Source organism: Phaenicophaeus curvirostris, chromosome 11 (assembly GCF_032191515.1).
Source record: "Phaenicophaeus curvirostris isolate KB17595 chromosome 11, BPBGC_Pcur_1.0, whole genome shotgun sequence".
Classification (NCBI taxonomy): domain Eukaryota; kingdom Metazoa; phylum Chordata; class Aves; order Cuculiformes; family Cuculidae; genus Phaenicophaeus; species Phaenicophaeus curvirostris.
The window spans coordinates 13806331-13824703 of record NC_091402.1 but is presented as its reverse complement, the minus strand read 5'-3'; the positions used below and the strand labels follow the sequence as shown (position 1 = coordinate 13824703).

General features: G+C 45.8%; 2 protein-coding genes across 2 annotated transcripts in view; one reads left to right on the top strand and one right to left on the bottom strand.

Moving 5' to 3' along the window:
- SSUH2 (ssu-2 homolog) overlaps positions 1-2959 on the top strand; it is a 41085-nt gene extending 38126 nt beyond the window's left edge. The window contains exon 11 of the mRNA XM_069866009.1: positions 2719-2959. Coding sequence (XP_069722110.1) covers positions 2719-2754 — 36 coding nt within the window. The 3' untranslated portion in view covers positions 2755-2959. The remainder of the gene's footprint in view (positions 1-2718) is intronic.
- A 3980-nt stretch (positions 2960-6939) lies between these two features.
- Positions 6940-18373, bottom strand: part of LMCD1 (LIM and cysteine rich domains 1) — a 34990-nt gene continuing 23556 nt past the window's right edge. The window contains exons 4-6 of the mRNA XM_069866010.1: positions 17463-17798; positions 11924-12139; positions 6940-11445 (exon numbers count right to left, since the gene is read on the bottom strand). Of these exons, the coding sequence (XP_069722111.1) occupies positions 11287-11445; positions 11924-12139; positions 17463-17798 (711 nt within the window). The 3' untranslated portion in view covers positions 6940-11286. The remainder of the gene's footprint in view (positions 11446-11923; positions 12140-17462; positions 17799-18373) is intronic.

Genomic DNA, 18373 nt, shown 5'->3' with positions numbered 1-18373 from the left:
ACAAGCTCATCTTCTCTTAGAGCTGGAGGATGCTGGTGCAGCAGTGATTTTAGACAAGGCACAATGGAAGCCCTCAGAAAGAGATACGGTCTTGTAATAGCATCCATGTCTCAAAGACTTTTCTTCCTCCTCGCTCCCAGTCTTTTCTTTTGGATAGTTTATGGCCAAGTCCTGTGTTTAAAAAGGTGTCTTGGAGAGCTAACATCTGCTCACAGAAAAGGGAATTCTTGATGTTGATATGTCCGGGTAACACCTCCACATCCTTTGGGCTGTGTTAATATTTGGACAGTGTTAAAATATAACAAGCATTTCTTAGTTTAGATTAATGCTCTGGCTGCACCCCAGTCCTTGCCAACCTGTGAGACGCTGCCTGGATTTCTTCCCACTCCTTAAGCAGCACAGGGCTTAGGGCTTGACATTGGCACTTGGTATTTAAACAAAATACACATTAATATCTGCAGAAGTAAAGCCTGAGTAATAGCTGCAGGAACAGACACGATTAAGGGCTGCGAAGAAAAACAATTAAGCTGATCAGCCAAAATATTAGGAAAGCAACTCTGCAAATATCATTTTTTTTCTCTCTCAAAAATAACCAAGGAGCCTGAGGTTGCTTGGAGCTATGCTCTGAATATTCATGGTGTATTACTGATCCTCGGGCAGTGCTCATTTGAGCTGAGGATAAGGAAGGCCACCAACTGTTAACCTTTGCAATTTAGTCTTTCATTTCCTACATTAGTAAACTATGGCAAAAGCTGAAAGTGATGGTCACGGTGTATTAGCCCTGATAATGGCTGTGAAATCAGACTGAACTCCCTTGTTTGCCCCAAAAGAGGAAGCTTGGGCCTGAGTCTGCATGGGAGAAGGATTTTCTCATAGCCTGAGGGCACTGGGACAAGGGGAAGAACAGACATGGGCCTGGGGACTGCCAGACATGGGCAGACAGACGGCGTTCCCGTGGGATGAACGCTGTGACCTTTCCTCCTGGGAGAGATGGAAGTGAACATGACGGATCCACTTGGTGACCAGCACTGAGGATATCATATCCTGCTTGTGGCGTGTTTGTTTTGACTCCATCATCTAGTCAAGATTAAACTCAGCCATCTAAAAATGAGATGCAAAGTGCTGCTGACTGATCCCGCAGGAACTCAGGGGGATGTGCACACTTGTGCCTTTACATTATGTCACAGGCAGACAAATAAACTTTACTGCTAAACTTGAAGCCATTTCGTGAATCAGGCAGACTATTCAGGAAGAGTTATTTTTCTTACAAGCCTCTTGCTTACCAGGCTCTCCTGCCTGCCTCTTCCTGCCTTTACTGGGAAGTTCTCCCTTTCTCCATCATTTGTAAGTTCTTCTTTGGGTCGAGTGACCCGTGTGGGTTGCTACTTGATGGATGCCAGCTCTATATAGGGTGGCGTTGCAAAGCTCCTGCTGCTGAAAGCAAGCTATTCCTCCCTAGAAGAAAACATCCAACTGATGTGGTTGTTGCTTCAAAGATGGAAAACTGACTCGCCAAACAAAGTAGATTTTCTGGACTTATCCATGCTGCATAAAGTGGGTATGTGGGAAGATATTAAGAAAACACGTGTGTTGTCGGGAATCTGCCCACCCTCACTGGTATGCCTTGTCTCCCTGGTAGGTGCTGGTGGAAGCCAGGATGGAGTCCGGTGTGCCCATGATGCCCAATGCCCCTGCTGGATCCCACCAGGTTCACCCTTCCGTGGTACAGAGCCAGTTTGCTGGAGAGGCAGGAATGCATGAGCTGCAAGGCTGCAGCAGGGCGTGGGGCGTGCTGCCCTCTCATTTCAGGTCCTGTCCCCAACCCTGCCTTTGGGCTGCTGCCACGCTCTGCTGATGCTCAGGTGCTCACTGTCAGCACTTGCCCAGGAGGTGTTGTCTGGCACCACGGGTGTGGAAACACCCATGGAAAAAGCGAATGGAGAACAGCACGGATCTGTCTCTCCTGAGACCCAACTTGTACAACAGCCATCTGCTTGCTGGCTTCTGCGTTTGGAGGAAGTGCTAGTGAATTAAAGGGTGAGGAACAAAACATTTAATTTTGGTTTGTGGCATGTGTGTGCACGCAAGGTCAGCAGGAAGCATGATGGAGGTTTTGTTCCCCCCAAAAAAGGAAGATGTTAACTCCAGTGTTGTGCCCATGTAAGGCCATGTAGACACCTTACACAGTGTACATGACAAACTGACTCTTGAGAAGTTCCTGACCACAGTCCGGATCCATGAGAGAGGCACAACCCAAAAATGCAGTCCCTGTGCTACCAGCTGCTGGGATGTTGTCCACCGCTGGGCTGGGAGAGATGAGGAAGAAGAGCCTCCCTGCACAGCCAGGGGTCACACAGCCAGGGTGAGGGTCCGTGCATACCACTTCTCATGTGCTAATATGGTGGAGACCAGCCTGGAACTAACAGTTGGGTTTCCATTTTGGGAAACCACCTCATCCCCCTGCCCAGGGGAAGGGAAGGCTCTGTGCCCATAGGATGTGGGGCAATCAATGTCCCCTGGGATGAGAAGGGGGAGTGGGGCAGCTGCCTTGCCTGCCCCACGCACAACTGAACAAACCTGTTTGTCATCGCTGGGTTTGCAGGGCTGCTTGATAGGAATGCAACACTAATTGCAGCAACTTTGATTTTTCCATCCTAACCTGCCGCTTCTTGTCTTTGTTGAGTTTCTCATCGTGTGGTTTAAAATGTCTTTTGTTAGCACAGGAACTGTGGTGTTGTATCTGGAGAGGGATGAGCACAACAGACTCAGCAGTTCTGTAATGCAGTAACTAGTGAGTAATTATACATCAGTCATGGAGAATCTCAGAAACACGAAAGGACTTTATTATAACACAGCTTTAGTAAAGACTCAAGGAAACCACTGTACTTATGCTGTTTATAAACTGGCTGATGGTGTTTGCAGAGGGATCCCTTTGAATCACCACTTCTTTTCATTGTCTGTTCTCCTGTATCCTGGCTGAACTAGCATCCCTCCTCTTCCCTGGCGCAGTGGCACTACCAGAGCTGCTTGTCACAACTCTCCTCCCTTCCAGCCACAGAAAGGTCCATCCTAAATGCCAGGGAATCTACTAAATCCCCTCAACATTAGGGACAATCAGTTTATCAAGAGTAGTTAATTCAAGGTGACTTGTTAACTTGGAGATTTCCAGAGTCTGCGATTATTCAGTCCCTGTAACAGTACCAGAAAAGAAAAACTGCTGCAACAAGTTTTCCTCGGATTTGAAAAATGACCTTTCTTTTCTGGGTAAATTCAGAGCTGCAAAACCAGAAGGCTGGTGCCTTCCAGTTGAATGGCTTTTGAGTCTCATTCCACTGAAAGAGTTGCTTTTCCAGCCTCGTCAATCTAAGGAAATTTACTTAGGCAGTCTCAAGGGAAGGTCTTGGCAAAGTATTAATAGGTTTCTTTTACAAAAAGAGACCTTTATTCACTGGTCTTTAAGTAGGCCTGTGTCTCATTTGGCTTTTTGAGTTAACGTGCAGAGAAAACGTCCGTATTTGACAGTCTCTCTGCTTCAGCGCCATTGTGGGGCTCTGGAGGAATTTGCAAAGCCCGTAATGAAACATCTGGCTCAACAATAACACAGCTGCGTGCAGCACCTTCTCACCCCAGGCAGTGAGGTGCTGTAGCCCTTGGCATTGTGGGCATCTTGGCTAATGCTGCAGGGGCACGCTGGAAGCAGGCAGCACGGGCATCGCAGGCAGCGTGCTGGGAGATGTGCTGTTGTGAAGGCAAATGAGTCACACAGAAAAAAAATAACCTATCCACTGTGTATGCTTTCTTACCCTGGATGTGTTGCAGCTTGCCTGGTAAAGCTGCTTTAGGACAGAAACTGCTTCATGGAAAGGCCTTTTCCTGCTCTGGATCATGGATGGAGGTGAAACGTGGGCAGTTCGAAGTCCGTAGGACCAAGCATGGACCTGCAGACGTGGACTCCCATTGAGAAGGTTTTGCCCCATTTCACCACACAGTTACCTTCTCACAGCTCTTACTGACACAGGCTGCTTGCTTTGAGCCTACCTGTAGGGCATGGGGTATCCAGGCAGTTCAGCAGGACAAGCTTCCAGCAAAGCCTGTAGAAAAGCAATGGGAGCATTATCCTTGGCAATGGAGTAGAGCAGTGAAATATGTCAGCACTTTGCACAATTTAAAAAAAGCTTGATTCAAAAAAAGCATATTCAGCCACTGCAGCACTGGTCCTGCAGCCAGCCCAACGATGAGGCACAGCCACGGCTCACCCTCACATCAATAACTAGGAGTCTGTGTGCCTTTCTTGGTGGGGCTCCCTGTCTGCAAGATGGTTTTGAGCTGACACCCAGAAACTGCTGAAGTAGAAGTGGTTGTCTGAACAGTAACCACAACAATTTATTCAGAAGATGCTTTGTTTTCCAGGTAGACAATATCTGGTTCTTTTTCATCTTACTAGCAATACAATGCAGTGTGTGGATATGGGATGTCATAAAGCAGGTATTCCCGCAGATGTGCAAGGCAGGACAGGAGAAGCACCATGGGATGAGCACCCAAGGGCTGCTGGAGATGCTTGAATGCATCATCACCTCTTGAAACAAAACAACAATGCATAAAAAGCTCACTGTAGAGAGATTTACTTTTTTTTATGAATTGGCTGACAAAGTTGAGCTAAAAAGTAAATAAAAGCTCAAATTAGATTTATATATGGATATTTAACCTCACTTTTAATAGAATAACACATAGCCATATGAACTTTATTTAGCTCAGCCTAAAGCAGCAGTTGTTGCAAGTCTCTGGAAGAGTGTTTCCACTGAAACACACCAGCCCTCCATGAATACTTGGGTTTGCACCTCTAAATTTCTCTCTCTTGGGCTTTTAAGCAAGTTTTATTGCACCTTTGGTTTATGTTTTTCTCACCTGAAGCCACTGAATTTTGAGTTTTATTAGTTATAGGTATCTGAAATCACATTCTTTTAAGAATTGACTGCACTAATAAAACTCCTTAAAAGTTTCTGTTTAAGGCAATTGTCTTCTGCTCAGGTATCAGATTCTTATTGAGTTATGCTCTATGATCAACAACCTTTTTTATGCCTGTTTGTTGCCATTGAGGTAAATAACAAGAACTGAGTCAATTCATTGGAGAAGCATCCAAGCAAACAGCTTCTTTCTTGAAATACACTGTAGAGGAAAATTCTGCTTTCTTGCCTGGAATGATGTGAAACGCAGCTCAGCTGCCATTGATCCAAACCTCTACCTCTCCGGCCAAAGCAGAACAGCCCCTTCCAGGCTAGGAGGAAGAATCCTGCAGAGCAGAACCGCTCTCTCTCCCAAAAGCTGTGCACTGCAGGAAAAGATCAGGAGAGCTTATTTCTTCCCTTCCATGAAGGATTTCCTTAGCGTTTCTGCACAGTCCCAGAAGTGCAGGGGGTGCAGAGTTGGTCTCCAGCCCATGCATCATCTATGCCCTACAGCAACCAAGTCTCACCCTGTCACTGCTCATTTACTCCTGATGATAGGACTCCTTCTCCATGGGATTAGGGCCCATAAGTAAATCACAGTGTTTTCCATAGACCTCTGAGGGAAACCTGTTAAACATCTCCAGATCTGCCTTCCCTCAGGCTTTGCCTGGAAAAACCTGTGCGAAGCAGTGGTGGGATCAAGTCTTGCTGCAAGTCTTCAACCAGCTTCCTAGTCCCTACTCAGCACTGATGTGTTGATTGTGGTGTAGCCTTGAGATACTGTCCTCCTGTCACAGGGATACCTGGTTTTCTCCTACCCATCCAAACTGAGGTATTGTATTTCAAGACCTATCACTTGCCTTAGAATAGATACTTGAAATACGTACAAAGAATTAGCATTCACATAGGCAAATGGCTCCTTTCCTTCAAGCCCACCTCCCTTACTGAGGTGTATAAAGGCATCAGTCCAGCCACTGCTCATTTAATAATTCTTTTTCTTCCCATCTTAGCAGTGGAGGCTCCCCAGCTGCAATCAGTTCTTCCTCTGGCCTCAGGGGATGCATTGGCCATTTGGTGGGGACAACCCAGACAGTGAGGGGCGATGCCACAGGAAACCTGGGAGGAGGAAGGTGAATGGAATAGAGCCTCTGTCCTTAAACAACCTCTGCCTTTCAAATGGCAAAATCCTTCCAAATCACAAACAGACAGTCCCTTTTTCTTCCTCAAATATTTCTTTTTTAAAAAAAGGGACCACGAATGAGACAGCACTGCAAATATTTGTAGATTCAGCTTAGTTAAGCTTTGAAAAACTGCAGCTTGCGAAATTTCAGCTGAAATGTGGTTTCTCCCCAGTCAACAGTTATTTTTCTCTTTGCTGATGGGCTCCCACTCACACTTTGCCTCCAGCTGGGTCTCCAGTTGAGGGGAGCTGGTGAAGGACCACCCTGTGTTCAGCACTGCCCCTCACTCCCTGGCCAGGTCTGGAGGCTCGCTCCCCAGCTGCTGGCATGTGCCAGACCCTGGGCTCTAGCTGAGGGCCAGGGCTCAAGCATGGCCATCCTTCCCTCCCAGAGCTGCCCTACGTCAATATTCATTTCTCCTTGCTTAAAGAGTTTATTTTCAAAGTACTTTCTTTCTTAGATCATCTTGACGAAATACTGGGAGTAATTGCACTCACTAAACCTGTTAAATAATTAACCTCAAATAAGTAATGGCACTGGACAATGAGTTAGTTTTATCCCAAGAGAAATATTGAAGCATCCACAGATTTTGCAGTCAGTCCTGAAGATCACAGCAGGAGGCATGTGAACTGCATCAGTAAGGGGGATTGCTGACACGTCCTCCATCAGAGACCTTTGTTGTGGGCAGGGAAGGAAATCCTGTTAACTGGGGTCTTAAGTGCAGCACTGTGCACTGACCCACTCACTTGGAGTCCTAAAGCAGCCTGTACCAGCTGAAGGTCACGCGTACAACCAGACAGCAGAGAATGGTCTTTGTACAGGAGCTTTTATTTGAAATGATGGACTGGACACAGCTGTGGTACAAGATGTTTTTCAAATAGTTACTAGCACTGTCTTCACCCTTTGTCTATTCCTGTCCTATAGAGTAACCCTGAGAAACACCTCGGTTTTTATTAATCTCCTGGACAGAACCTCTGTATTCCTTGCTGATAGCTCTCTATTCGACAGGCCAGTATATCCCTGTAAATCTAACTTTCTTGAAAACCAGAGATGACGACCCGCAGAAGGCAGCTGTGGCAGGCTTCTTTGTTTTAGATGATAAACCATAGCAAAACACAGTGTAATGTCTTCACTTGTCTTCTCCTGCTTACACCGAATTTAAATTTTAATACCAAAACTAAAGACTCACATATGTTTTGAACTGCTAGATGCATTAATTTCACGCTTTTGCTCCTGACACTTGAGAAGCACAGGATTTTGTTAAGCCGTTTAATTGCAGTAACTTTTTTTAACAGATAGGATTTTACAAGCTGCAGAAATACCCAGAAAGCTTGAGTGGATGCCAGCAGTCCAAAAAACCTGAAGCAAGCATGAGTATGGTGAAACAGGGACTTCAGGAAAGAATTACAGTTTGTAGATCGCAAAATGAAAACCCAAACCAGAACACGTTACAGTGGTAACTTTCCCCCAAGTAGCCAGATAAAGGCATTAGTGATGGAGGATGGTGTTAATGGAGACAGACTGCGTAAGCAGTTAAAGCTACTACATGTGGACTGCAGTCACAGCTCATTTATCCAAGCTCCCACCACGCACATTCTTCTGCAGCAGAGAAAACAAGAACCACTTCTTCTCCACTGCCTCCCTTTGAGGTTCTATTGGCTTTTAACCCTAGTAGTGGTGAAATGGGCATTCTCTTTACATGCACACCTCCCTGTGCAGGGGAGAAAGGAGGGGACTGCACGAGAGTGGTGTCCATTGGAAATCCCACCTCTAAAGGGCTTAGGTGTAGGTGCTGCCCCACAGACACAGAAAACATACCAGCCACAGGGAGCTGGGAGTGACCTTACCCCTCTCTGCACGGAAGCATAGGACAATGATTCCCATCCATACAGGTTTAATTAACATATGTTTGAGGTCCAGATGAGCATCCCTCACTCTAGGGATGTGTCCGAGCCACCTACCCATCTCTTCTGCAGCTGACACACACCATACAACTCCTAAGCTAGCTTACTTAGTATCAAACACGCAAAAAAAAAAAGGAAAAACTATCACCACACACTTTGTGAGGCCTCACTAATGTCAGTGCTGAGAACGCAGCAACCAGCCATAAGGTCCTCCCAAGTCCCCCACCCTGCAAGCTGGGGAGCGGGACCATGTTATCCAGCACAAAACCCTCAGCCCCCATTTTCACGTTCAGTGAGGAAGGTGGGTGGCTGCAGTGGGAAACCGTTCTGGAACAGGGAATCCCAGCATCCCCATTAAGATACTGACATTTAAAGAACATCCCATTGCGGTCAGGGGTCTGACTCACCCCTCCCCTGCATTCAGTTTATTACAAACCCTGCAAGGACTATGCAGCCAGCCAAGGCAAAACAAACCAAAAACATCCAGGGAGAAGACTGCAGCATGCTCTTGAGGATTTTTGTGAAGACAGCGGCTTAGTTAGTCTGCCACTTTTAAAAACTTGATTTTTTGTTTCCAGTTAATTTTCTCCCAGACACCTGTATAATGGCTGCACACCTACCTCATAGGCACATCACTCTGAGGTAACCAGCTGTGTGTACAGACCTCACAGAATCCCCTGTGGATGTTAACGTCTCTGCTGAAATAGCATTTCACAGGCAATTCACACAATTCCTTTCACTGCTTACACTGAGTGTACGAAGTTTGACACAAAACAAACGAGACTAACCCTATAACTCAGGAACCAAGAGTGAGAACGGAGAGACAAAGAGATGGTTATAGAAGATGTTCTAACCTGTCACAGTGAGACAAGGCTCAAATATGGACATTTTCTTAGCTTTGGTCAGAAAATGTCAGTGTACAAGACTGAACAGAGAAGTAACAAAGTTTTACAATAAAACAAGGAAAACTGTGATAGAAACTTTTCAATTATTGACCAAGGCTTACAGTCAAGAGATCCCAAAGATCAAATCAGTGCTCAAAAGAACCCATTTTTTGTCAGTAAATGATGTGAAAGCAAAAATGACAAGGATCCTGAATAGCCTTTCAGAAAATGATCTGCAGAATTGCTTTGAACATTGGCAGCATTACATGCAGCTGTATGTCAGCTCAGAAGGGAACTATTTTGAAGGCAATTGTAATTGATTTTCTTAATTTTTTTCAATAAAGAGACTTACAGGCCCAGTTTCATTTTTTTTTTTTTCGTCAAACCTCATATGTGCTTTTGGCTGCTGTAACACTGCAGGGTTTAGAATAATAATGTGTCTTTGAAAAAAAGATTCAAAAAGACATGAAGACATTTCCCTTGTAACAAAAAGAAGAAGAGGCAATAAAGCTAAGCACTGGTCTTTATTTTTCATTCCCACTTTACTTATAACCAATGTACCTGTACCCAAGGGAGCTTTATTATTCCTAGCACAACTTCAGGTCTATGCATCCTTTCTTAGCTTGTGGCACTCGATGGAGTTTATGGAATTGACCAACTTGAGATGGACAAAGGACCCCAGGAGCACATGGATAGTGACATACTGCAACACACATCCATCACCCCCCACAGCTATCGCTGTCACTGCCACCTCAGGACTCTCTTGCTCTGCTCCAGCTCTGGAACAAGCATTTCATTTACTCTTTAAATACCCCAGCATTTCCAGGAATATCAACCATGCAACAGCACAGGGCTAAACAAAGTGTAAGAGGTGCTCACCCCCAACACATACAGGTATGTCTTTACACCACATCGGTCTCAGCTGCTCAAATATGGTGATGGACTTGGCCTGCTCCTCCCCAGCAGCCCAGCATTCCTGCAGCAGAGGGGCAGACTGCTCTGGACTCGCATACTCCAACCCCACAGCAGGCACATTTTCACCCAACTCTCCTTTGCAAGTTACTTTATTATAAGCAAGCAAACACCCACAGCATCCACTCACTTCTGCAAAAAAAAAAAAATTCCAGTTCTCTGGCAAATAACATAGACATTTAATATAAGAAAAAAGACTGAGCACACAGACACCTGCCAGCCTGGACTACCTCATATTTTCAGTGACTATCAGAAGCATTGCACAACCAAGAGAACAAATACTATTTGCAGAGACTCAGTGCCAGATCCTGGGATGGTGTCACCCCTATCACATGCAAGAGGTGACGGGAACCTCCCCTAGGCACAGGGTTGCTGCAGGATTAGGAGCAGGGCATAGCCCAGGGTGAGGGTGCTGCCAGCTCCAAAGGGAAGGTACCATTTTCCTCATTCTTTGAGAGGGTCAATGATATATTACAGCATAAAAGCAGGATTGCAGCATTTCAGGCACAAATCCCCCAGACAACTTAGGCTGGAAAGCTGTTTCCCATAAAATTCCTGGTCAAACCCAGCTGAAGCAAAGGCCCATACTTTAAATGCTTAACGACCTCCAGCATTGGAGTGGGAACACAATGCCTCTCTGTGGAAACACACTTGCCTGGAAAAACAGGCAGTCAGAAGCAGCGGAGAAGCAGGGGAGCCTGGTTGGGTGGGACCTGCTAGGAATGCTTTTGCATTCCAGTTTGAGAGCTAAAGCTCACATGGGTTGAGCCAGTTAGCTGCCCTGGGGCAGAGCTCTGCCCTTCCCTCCTAGCCAGAGTTAAACTAACCACCCTTTGTACCAACTCATTATTTTTACATTATTGTACACTTACAAGGAGAAAGCTACAGCTAAATATTGCTGAAATTTTCTAGAATTTGCTTTCAGAAAGTAATCACCTGGGTTATTCAAATTCTTCAAATCTACTGCTTTAGTACACTTGTCAGCAGCCTGTTAGTGTAAACTTCCAGTATGGATTTCAGAAAATAACAACAACCCTTGGTTTTGACCATGACCATAGGTTTAGTATGCCAAAAGCTACTTTTGAGGTGTGTTCTTTCCAAAGACTATTGCAAGATCTTAGTCAGAAGAAGCTTGGAGAGACTTTATAAAAAAAACACCACAACACAGAACCTCTTTTTCAGGTCCTCCTAGTCAGATATGCTGTGTATCTCCCACCCCCAGGCATATGAATTTCCTTTGCTTCCTCTCCAAGGAAATATTCTCCTGCACTTGCTTGCAAGTGAATAGCCAGGCCCTATTTTTTTTTTTTTTAACGTTCCCCTTCTTGTGTACTTGTCAAACGACCCTAGTCGTGGTGGGACCTTGGAAAGCTTGCTTTGCCCCCCAGCTGCTCCCTGCTCAGAGGCGTTTGCTGTTGCTGCAGGTTGTGCAGACGAGGCTGGCATTGTCCAGAATAAAGGGTTTGCCAGTCAGCGGCGTCTCACACTCCAGGCAGGCAAAGTGCTTCTTGTGCCAGGCCTTCCCTTCTGCCTGCTGGTAGTCCTCCGAGAAGATGATCTATGGGACAGACAGACAGTTGCTTATTTCTACCATCTCACCAAGCTAGAACACACCAAAGCAGGGAGAACCAGCCCTGCACCTCCCACAAAGCCTGTTAGCTGTGAAAGCCAGGCTCTGGGAATGGGTAAATAAAAGGCACAGGACTGCTCCTGAGCAATTAAACACTACAGAAACATCAGGTTTTAAACACAATTAGAAGAGAACTGATGCTCCGAGATAAATATGGCATAGCTAGCTAGGACTGTCATTAACATCATGCTTCTTCCTCCCACTTTCTTTAGGCATCTCCAGCTACCCAGAGCAGGCGCAGCCCTGGCGACCTGCACCAGAAGGATGCCTCTCCCAGGGGACATCCTGGAAAGTGTGGGTAGGTGAGCAGATTAAGACAGGTGCATGACTAGCCTTGAATGATCCCATGCTGGTCCCCCGGTGCAGGAAGGGAGCATTGAGCAGAGGGAAGCTGACTGGTCCTTACCTCATCGCAGCCAGCGCAGCGTGGCCGGAGGCTCTCACAGTAGTGGCGCCCACACCAGGCAGCCCCGCTCTTCCAGAAGTAGATGAGGTCAACGAGGGGCTCAGAGCACTGGCAGCACACGAAGCACGCTGGGTGCCACTGCCGGGAGTAACCTGCCCTGTCGGCATACACCACCGGGCAGTCCCCGGGCACCGTCTGCTTGCAGGTCTCGCAGCGCTGCAAGAAAGACACGGTGGAGTGAGTGTAGAGCTGAGCAGGCATCAGGCAGCAACAAAGCAATGTTCAGTGTACGGGACAGATGTTACTTCTCAGACATACTAATTCACAGCATCTCTTCAATGCATCATTCTTAACTGCAAAGCTGGTAAGAAGCACAGTCAGCAAAACAGAACAACACACAAACTCCAAGCACGTCCTCAATGCTTCCCACTTCTAAACAGCCTGAAGGACCTATTGTGTTCCTGCTCAACCCAGAGCACCAAGGAGGGCAGTGGAAATAAAACATTTAATAGCAGGACTGCTGAGCTGTGTGGCTTGACTTGTTTTTGTTTGAGCTCTTGTTCTGTGAAGGGAAACTTGAGAACACCACAGCCAAATTTTAGAGCTGTATAAGCTTGGAAGGAACAGCAAACAAGTCTGAAGCGAGGGTATAGAATCAGCACAGTGAGGTGGGAAAGCAAGAAAAACTAAACTGAAGAGAAAGCAACGGTTGCAGCCCAAAAGTACTGAGAAAAACATATTATCTCAATTGTGCACTAGGATTCAGGCAACACGGACAGCATCACAGGGCATTCATGAACAGAAGCTACGTGTCCAAGTCTATCATTCCAAACCCAATGTAAACATTGCCACCAGTGCTACAGACGGACAGTGTCAAGTCATAATATAATCAAGTGTCAACATAAATATGTATTTAATGGCCCTCATCTGGAATACTGTGTATTTTCTCCCAGTCAGACAGGTAAGAATGGCACTACCCACCATCAGCTAAGTGTCTGGCCTTTGGGATCCCCCCAGGCTAAAACCAGCCTTCACTAAAATCAAATAGCACTCCAAAAAAGAGCCAAGACATCCTGTTGTACAGAAGTGAGGCACATCAAAAACATTATTTTGCACAGGAGATTAGGATCTTGTCAAGGTAATTGCTGCCTGTCTATGCTTTGTCACTACCTAAAAGAAATGCTCCTAAGTAGCAGCTGGAGTCTCTTCCAGCAGAGCCCTTGGCTGCAAGGCCAGACTTCTTGTAGCTATCTCTGCAGCAGGCAGGCTAGGGCTTTTACAAAACCAAGACACAGTGTGAACCAGCTTGTGTGCTGCATGCATTGCAGTTTAAGCTGCTGTGCCCAACCAGAGTATTTGCACAGTGCTCCAAGTGGCACAGGGTTGGGAGAGTCAGGAATTTCCCATCCGGCAGTCAATGATGACTTCTCTAACAAACACCCAGACTTAAGCTGACAAGCTCCCAGTAACTGGATAGAAGAGACATAAACCCACATTTCTCAGCAAAAGGTAAACTAACAGTTCGTGAGATTCCAGAGGACCCTGGGGATGGGGCAGGGATGAGAGGGTGTCCTACCGCAGGGCATCTGCAGCTCACATCCATCGAACACCCTGATGGCACCAGAGCCTGGTAAACTCTGCACTGAGAGGGCTCCCTAGTGGTCCTCCCTGCTACAACCCCAGTAAAGCAGCAGCAGAAATGGCCTCTCTGGGGGTGCAGAGGGAATAGGGTTTCTCTACAAGCATCAAACTAAAAACAAGTTACACCACCACATTGAGCTCCTTTTGGTAGTTCCTGGTATGAGGACTAAAAGGACTGTTTGCCTCTAAGGAGTTTTCTTAGAAGTATTTCTTCCTTTACAGCAGAAGGCTACAAACAGGTCCATCAACAACCATTTAGTGGGTTTCTTTGTTTGTTTTCATTTTGTTTTTTTTCCACAAGTATTTCTAAGGTGCCACGTTTTAATATTGTGGCCTCTTCCCCTCAGTCTGGATTTTCAGTAACTGCCCCACAGTCCGTGCAGTGATTCCACCATGCTGACAGGCATCTAATATTTTACCAGCAAATCCATATGATGAGCAAAGGCAGGATGAGCAGCTCAAGAGGAGGCACAAAACATTTCCAGAATTGGCTTTCCTACAAGCTTAAAAGGAGGTAAGTCTGCTTACACTACTACTACTTAAGAGTGCTTCTAGGTGCACCCAGACCAATGAGGGAATAAACTCCAGCAGCAGAGAATCACAGGAGCTGTGCTGTGTCTGATCTCTATGAACAAGCACATGAAGCTGCTGTGCTTGGTGAAGGCACATAAGCATCAATGAATTCTGTATTAATTATAGGGGACTAAGGCTGCTTTCCCTCCCTAGGTCCCCGATACCTCCCCCACAGCACCACATTTGGGTGAGTCAGGGCACCAAAGCTCAACACAGCAGCTGCCTCCCTACTTCCACCCCTGGAGAAACTGCCAGACCCATCCATCCCAGCCCTGCTTATCTTGCAAGATCTAACAGCAAGAAAAAACAGGAGCAGCTTTCCAAGTCTAAGCTCAAGTTTCTTGCCAATAAGAACTGTTAAAAAAAAACCAACTTATTTTGCCTTTTCTTTCTATGGCAATTATTCACAGAGCTTTTCCCAACTATCATGTAACTTCCATCCCCTCACCATTTACATACTAAATAAAAAGCGACTCTTCAAATTTAAGATGGGATTACAGCTTTGTACTCATTTTACATCTCCATCATGTAGGGAGAAACTAAAGACTTTATTAGCAGAGGTGCTGGCCAAGAAAGTGTCCCTGTCTCCTAAGCTTTTTCAAACTTGGTCTCTCCCCTGGCCACTATTTTGCAATAACAGCTTGCACAGAAGGAGCTCCCCAGGCACCACGAGTCTTACCCTGGGCACTCACTAAATTGCTGGCCTCAAACTTTTTGGGACAATGGCTAATTTTGATCAATTGCTTCATGACTTGATTTAATGCTGCAAGTGGCTTAACACTAGAAGGCTTTCCAGTTCTGGGAGGGTTAAACATGATTTTATACTCAGTGGGGAACATTCAGCTCCTAGGACAGACTTATTACAGTGATGGGGCCCCTCTCTGCAGCAGAGATGAGTATAAAAAGCTGTTTGAGCTCAGACGCCTCTCTTACAGTGATTTACATTGGCCCTGTATGTTTTCCTTTACACACCAGTTTCAACACAGCTGGCCCAAGTGTGCAATAAGAAGTTTAACCACCTTAGCACAGGAAATCATTTTAACTTGTTTCTTGGTGCAGCATGGGTGCTTTCTGGGTTCATTCTCTTCTAGAGCAAGGGTATTAGCTGTTTGTTAGTTCCCTCCTCCCACTGCATCCAACCTCCATAAATCTATAGTCTAGACTCACACGTTGATCTGAAATAGGGTGAAATCAAGCTGCTGGTGCCAATTAAGAGGTTTAGTACTCAAAAGATTCAAATCTGTCCAACTTCTAAAGGACTCAATGAAGAAACATAAAAAAGTGCTTGACAACTAGGGTCTTGGGAAAAAAAAAAAAGCTATTCAGCACCCTACACCTTTGAAACAAAGGCACTCATGCCTTCTCAAAAAAAGCCTTCAGGTCTTTGAGGACTGGAGACAAATGCGCTTGCATCTGAGGACAGCATGCCCCGGAGTTCCCCAGGGAGGCTGGTGGCACTCATGGGAATCACCTACAGCAAAGCAGTGGTGGAAGGAGGCTCAGGTGAACCTCCTCAGGTTTGGAACAGGCATCACATTTAACACCAAAGTTTCAGGAGATGCGAGATGGTTGCACAACTAGAAAAGATACACCTATACATCCACACCTGGCTGAAACCTACATTTCAATCCTGAATACATTGACAACATTAAAGCCTCCAGCGGCATTAGCGTCATGCTCTTCATTTCTCAGTCCTTTCACATCCATTTCCAGTCTTTATATAGCTCATTTTGCTCACATCTGCTTTCACCCTGCCATATTGCAAAGTAAAGTGCTACATCTCATTTTTCTACAGCAGAACTTTTCTTCCAGTGCAGGTTTATGGAAGCCAGTAGATCTTGTGGGATTTCAGGAAGTTTAGCACACTTCAAATCTTGGGACATAATTCATTCCTATCAGGTCAGCTGCATTAATTCCCACACAGGAGACAAATTAAAATGGGTGGTGCTTTGTTAGAGGAGGAAACAGTAGGTCTGTCTTTAGTATGTCTAGAAACCACAGTGCTTCAGTCTGCTGTGAGCTGAGCTGCAGTGTGGTGGTCAAAGTGGATCTCCTGAAACTGCTTTTGAAGTAGTTCCATTTTTCAGCTAGTGCTGCTAGAAAAAAGATGCATTAAACTACACAGAATAACCTCACAGTCATGTATTTACTTGGAAGGACAAACTTGCAGTCTAAATAAACTCTCATTGCTAAGACGACTTTTATTAATGAGTTCAATGGAAAACTTCCTTTTCTGGCTATTTTTTTAGCTTAAAATTCTTTATACAATTCAGTATTTTGTTGCAATAGTGAAAAATTTTTACTGTGTCACTGGACTCTCAAAGTCAGATGCATGTTAATAGAAAAGGCCATAGCAGAGGGGAGACTTTACCCAATATGGAATGAAAATGAACACTGCTCTTAAGACATTACAATCTCGGTGCAGTAATGGCTAGAAAAATCTTGCTTTAAAAACACTCAGACATAATTTTTTCCCCAGCTTTATATCCTCTGCTGCAAGTCACCCTCATAAGGGTCAGTACGGAGTATTTTCACTCACCTTATTTTACAGTAAGCATTTGTTCAGCAACCACACAGCCACTCTGGATAACACTGGGAGAGTATAAATCTAAAAGGGTGCTAGGGAATCTCAATCATTTCCCTATGGAAATGTATTCTTATGCCCAGAGACTTGCACAGTCTGTTCCAAGCCCCCCAGATTGATTACTGCCCTGGGAGCACTATCTCCATGTTCATAGCTTTGCATTAAATTGAGCCACCACCTCCTGTCACTTGCGGTCTTCCTACTTGCACTAGTCTGGAAGCCTAGGTAGAAATACTCACTAGCTTGCATTAACAGTTTCTGATCTTGAATACCTGACTGATGCACAATAGTCCAGAGACATGCAATGCCCAAACTTTTAGAGCTGCCAAGAACCCCATCAAAATCACTGGCTCCTACAGCTAATAGAAAATTTACTTACCTTGGTGGTTCAGTGCAGATTCTGCTAAGGAATAAGGGCAATGATCAAGAAGAGACAACCCATCCCTCCTTACTGCTGTTAGATGAATACCTGTGCTCAGAAGGCTGACAGGAGCACACAAGGGGTCCAACCAGCATCTGTTACAGTGCTGTACATGGTGACACATCTGAGCTGCTCCAGTATTTTGAAAGAGCACTGCAGCAGACTGGGAGAAGCCCACAGGAGCAGCATCATGAAAAAGGAACAGATAACCCAGGCTAGTGCTATCATTTGCCCCCCTCTAGTTGAGACTGAATCTGTTCCCTGCAAGCTCTCCAAACTCAAAGCAGAGCCGTCCTGCTGCCACACAGCACAACACTTACGTAGTGCCCTCCTGCAGGCGTGTGCTCCAGGGCTCCATTGGTGGACTCTGGTGGTTTGCTGGCAGCAATGCTCTTGTCCTGAGGCTTCCCTTCCTCCTTCCCACCACCACCCTGGCCTGGCAGTGCCACCTCCCCAACGCCCAGGGCGTCAGCTTTGTACTTCTTCACAAAGTCTTCCATCAGCTTCAGCTCGCTTTCCGTGAGGCTGCAGCACTGGGATGGGTCCTGGTCATACAGTGGGAGTTGTCTCATCAGCTGCCGCCGGCGATAGTATGCCCCTTCCGTCCCTGCCACTGGCTGCATTTCCTTTGGGATCAGCTCCATGTACTGCATGGCCTGGGATGGAGACAGTGTTGACAGTTATTTTGAGCTACCTTCAGTACAGAAGCACGAGCTTTCTTTGCACGGGTGCTTCTGCAAATAGGTGCTCTGCTTGCATTACAGAACAGTGGCAGAAAAACATGCCCCTTCTCCTCTTCTCTCCCTTTCTTATATTCTAACATACATTTCAGAAATGAAAGGCTGAACTTACTCAGATGCAAGCAGGAGCCAGGCTATGGTTAATCATTTCACCCTTAGAAAACTGGTTGAGTGGTAGTTGTTTATCTTTTTTTTTTAAAAAAAAAGAAACTAAAAAAAAAAACCTGAATAGATTCCCCAGGAAAGCAAATAGCACAGACTTGTTTTATTAGTTGTGCCCACGTCCCAACACAATCTCACTTACTGGCACCAGCATGTCACTATTACAGGTAATTTGATGAGGCTGCTGAAAAGACCAGAAACCAATAAACATAAAAACCTGACACCAGCCAGCTTCCCACTGCCTCATGCCAGGACAGGCAGAGCACCAGGGAGCAGGTAGCTGGCTGTACTGAGACCACCCCATAGCCCTCACAGGCTGCACGCAACAT